General features: G+C 37.2%; 1 protein-coding gene across 1 annotated transcript; it reads left to right on the plus strand.

Moving 5' to 3' along the window:
* The first annotated feature begins 972 nt into the window (after window positions 1-972).
* Window positions 973-3,350, plus strand: LOC101295966 (trihelix transcription factor GT-2-like). The gene is made up of 2 exons (XM_004290471.1): window positions 973-1,323; window positions 1,654-3,350. Exons 1-2 carry the CDS (start codon window positions 1,031-1,033, stop codon window positions 3,095-3,097), a joined length of 1,737 nt encoding a protein of 578 aa, XP_004290519.1. The 5' UTR covers window positions 973-1,030; the 3' UTR covers window positions 3,098-3,350.
* The last annotated feature ends 617 nt before the right edge of the window (window positions 3,351-3,967 follow it).

The raw sequence follows: 3,967 nt of genomic DNA on the forward strand, positions 1-3,967 counted from the left end.
CAATTCTCTCGTCACTATCTCTATTCACAGCTGTTGCCACTACTTCCAGATAGAGTATATTATACACCAATCATACTCTTCTATTATCAATTATACACTTCCACTTGTGTATTTTCTTCTTTTCTTATTAACATTTTTATTTTATCTTACATTATACCTTCAATTAATTAGTAGCACTTTTAATAATTAATTACACACATTTCTGCAGAGAGAGGAAGGGAGCCAGATGAGCTGTGGTGTTTATGTTTTAATTATGGGACAATAATTATTAACAGCAGAGAAAACTGCAGATTCCACAGTTAAAGTTTTCTTAAAAAACAAAAAGTACTTTACCGGCCATTTGACATATAAAAAAATCACTCCTTATACGAAAATTATGTTTATTTCTTTTTCTTCTTCTTCTTCTTTTTCTTGCTAATAATATGCTGGCATGGTCTTGTATTTATAAGTTTGTTTATTAAAATGAAATTTATCGTATTTTATATTAGATTCTGAAATATATATAATTGTTCGGTTCGATCATGAACTCTCTCAATTCTTTTTCCGTGGCACCTCTTATTTGATAAACTATTTTCTTAACGATTTGTCTACAATTCCACCCTATTTTTGAATAAATTTACATGACTTGATTGATATCGACACATCGTGCAATTTGTGTGAATTACAGAATTAGAAAGAAATTAAATGTGAAATATATTGTGGGAAAAAAAAAAAACCAATTTGACAGGGAAACTCAACAGAAAGTGAGATAGTACAATTTACTAAACTAGAAAAATATGATAACATAAAAGACTGCCTTACATGTAAGCGGGAAAAATAGTGTCTATTTTCTATTGTGAAAAAAAAAAAAGAAAAAAGGATTTTGAGAATGACAGGGAAAACCCACCCATATTCGCAGTTAATTAATTGTAGAATGAATACATAGATTATATAATCTCGGACTCATAAAACCCAAGAGAATTACTCATACACAATTCTCTCTCCGCTGTTGGGAAAATCAACAAGCAAGTTAGGGAGCTCAAGCGCAGCCATGATGGTCGCAGAAGAACCAGCAGTACTACTTCATGATGAAGGTGGCTGCAGTAATACTGAAACAGCGGCGGTGCTTTTTTCAAATTCAGGTGCAGAAGATCATGACAAGCATACTTTTGGGGACGTTGATCAGGAGGGTGGTCATGATGACGACCACCGGAGCTATGGAGGTGGAGGAGGAAATCGGTGGCCTCGCCAAGAAACTTTGGCACTCCTGAAGATAAGGTCCCAAATGGATCCTGCTTTTCGCGACTCCAGTCTCAAAGCTCCATTGTGGGAAGATGTTTCAAGGTGAATCATTGTTCTTAAGATCGATCTATGAAGCTAGCTAGTAAACAACTTCACACTCTTCTATCTCTTAATATTTTTCTTGGTTTTTTGGCATACAGATTATGTTATGAATTTTACTAATTTTCTGATGATTATTCAAAGCTCAAGTGAATATTCTTTGCTACTTTTTACAGTAGCATGCAGACATATATATGAAGATGAATTTGTGTTTCCAGAGAGATGATGATCCAAAATTCAATTCACATGTCCTTGTAGATTTTATTCCTCTTGTTGATTTTATTTGGTGTTTTAGCTAGAGTTAATTTGAATACTTTTAATTAATATATGCAGGAAACTAGGGGAGCTTGGTTATCAGAGAAGTGCAAAGAAATGCAAGGAGAAATTCGAGAACGTGTACAAGTACCACAGAAGAACCAAAGAAGGCCGATCTGGAAAGCCAGAAGGAAAGACTTATCGGTTTTTCGACGAACTTGAAGCCTTTGATCATCAACAGAATAGTCACAATCTATCTATAATACCACCAAAACCTCCAGTGGTGCTGTGGACCAACAACAGCAACCACCATCCAAACCAAAGTGTCCCTCCTCCTGTCGTCACTGTTCCGCAAAACGGCGTCACTCCAGCCACAGATCCAATAATTCATTCATCAACAAACAATTCCTTGCTGCCACAGCAAATTCATTCATCACAAGACAATACTAATGGCTTCCGACTACTAAATCCGACCACCAACCTGTTCTCCAGCTCTACTTCTTCTACTACTGCCTCGGACGAAGAGTTTCAGCAACGAAACAAGAGGAAAAGGAAATGGAAATACTTCTTTAGAAGACTGACAAAGCAAGTTCTCGAGAAGCAGGAGAGGCTGCAAGAGAATTTCTTGGAAGCCATTGCCAAATGCGATCAAGAGCGAATGGTGAAAGAAGAAGCTTGGAGAATGCAAGAGATGGCAAGAATCGATCGTGACCACGAGGTTTTGGTCCAAGAGAGATCGAGTGCAGCAGCGAAAGACGCCGCCCTCATACAATTCTTGCAAAAGGTTTCACTGCAACATAACTCTAATGATACTCGATCCCTCGAAATCAATGATGCCACAGCAATGCTAGTAATACCACCACCAACAAATGTGCCTCGGCCGCCATTGCCGGCACTACCGGTGTCTTGGGCAATAGACCAGCGTGGCCTCACTGCTAGTTCTGATGGAGCAGTAGCACCGAGAAACTTGGAGGCTAAGAAAGTGTATGGTAACGGCGAGAACAATTCTGCTGTCATGGGATCCTCAAGATGGCCGAAAACGGAAGTTCAGGCATTGATAGATCTGAGGACAAGTCTCGACGTCAAGTATCAGGATGCTGGGCCTAAAGGGTCTCTCTGGGAGGAGATATCGGCCGGGATGAGGAGGCTCGGCTACAACCGGAGCTCGAAGAGGTGCAAGGAGAAGTGGGAGAACATCAACAAGTACTTCAAGAAGGTTAAGGAGAGCAGCAAAACGAGACCCGAGGATTCAAAAACATGTCCTTACTTTCACCAGCTTGAAGCCTTGTACAGAAACAAGAACAACAACAAGATTGAATATCACAAGGATCGTAGTGTTGAGAAGCTCCAAATAGTGCAGCAGCCACTGAGGGAAAATGTGGATCCAAATCAAGAGGAAGATGAACATGATGATCATGGTGATCAAGATGGAGAAAGTACTGAGGAAGATCAAGAACATGATCAGATAGGAGGGACAGTAACAAGTTACAAACAGTCATCAATGGAGATGGTTGAGTCATGAAGAGTGATCGAGACAGCCAAAGACAGCGATAACGAATTAAGTTTTCTTAATTTTCATCATCAGATCCAGTTGACGTAAAATGTCAATTCCAAAAATGTCCCAACACATGACTGTAAAGCCATATAAAAGTGGATAATATAATGTATTATTTCAGGCTCAACTCAGAGAGCTCTCTCTCACAATTGTGTATTCATTAGAAAATTTGAAGTCTTTAAAAAAAATAAAAAAAAGAGTTGAAGTTGAAGAATCCAAATCGAAATCAACTCGTGTAATGTAATACTGGTAACCTATGATTATTATTATTTTTTTGGTTAATTCATTGGTCAGTTTGTCATTCATACGGTTTGTAACTTCTTCTCCGTATGCATATATGCACGTATTTGATTGGAAAAGATTTCAACAATAATTTTTTAGGTCAGGAACTATTAAATCAGGATAAGGCTAGGGTGTGCTAATGCATGTCATGCATCAACTCTGTCATAAAATTGTAACACAAGTCCTCAAAGTAGTAATAATAGTCCTCAAAGTTATAATGTGAGTCCTTAAAGTTGTAAAATTTTAGTTACAACATTAGTCATCATGTGTCGTTAAAGTTGTAATTAAGTCCTCAAAATTGTAACAACTTTTCTTTTATCATTTTGAAGACTCAATTATCACTTTAAACACACATTTTACAATTTAACGACACATGAGGACTAATGTTGTAATTAAGTTTATTACAAATTTAAGGACTCGTATTATAACTTTGAGGACTCATGTTACAACTTTATGATAGAGTTTATGTATGACATACATTAACTCATTGTAGAATGTTTCATTAAATCATGCCTAAAAGTAATGGACTGTTATTTTAGTGGGATTAGAAATGAT

The sequence above is a fragment of the Fragaria vesca genome, linkage group LG2 (assembly GCF_000184155.1).
Source record: "Fragaria vesca subsp. vesca linkage group LG2, FraVesHawaii_1.0, whole genome shotgun sequence".
In the NCBI taxonomy this organism is placed as follows: Eukaryota; Viridiplantae; Streptophyta; class Magnoliopsida; order Rosales; family Rosaceae; genus Fragaria; species Fragaria vesca.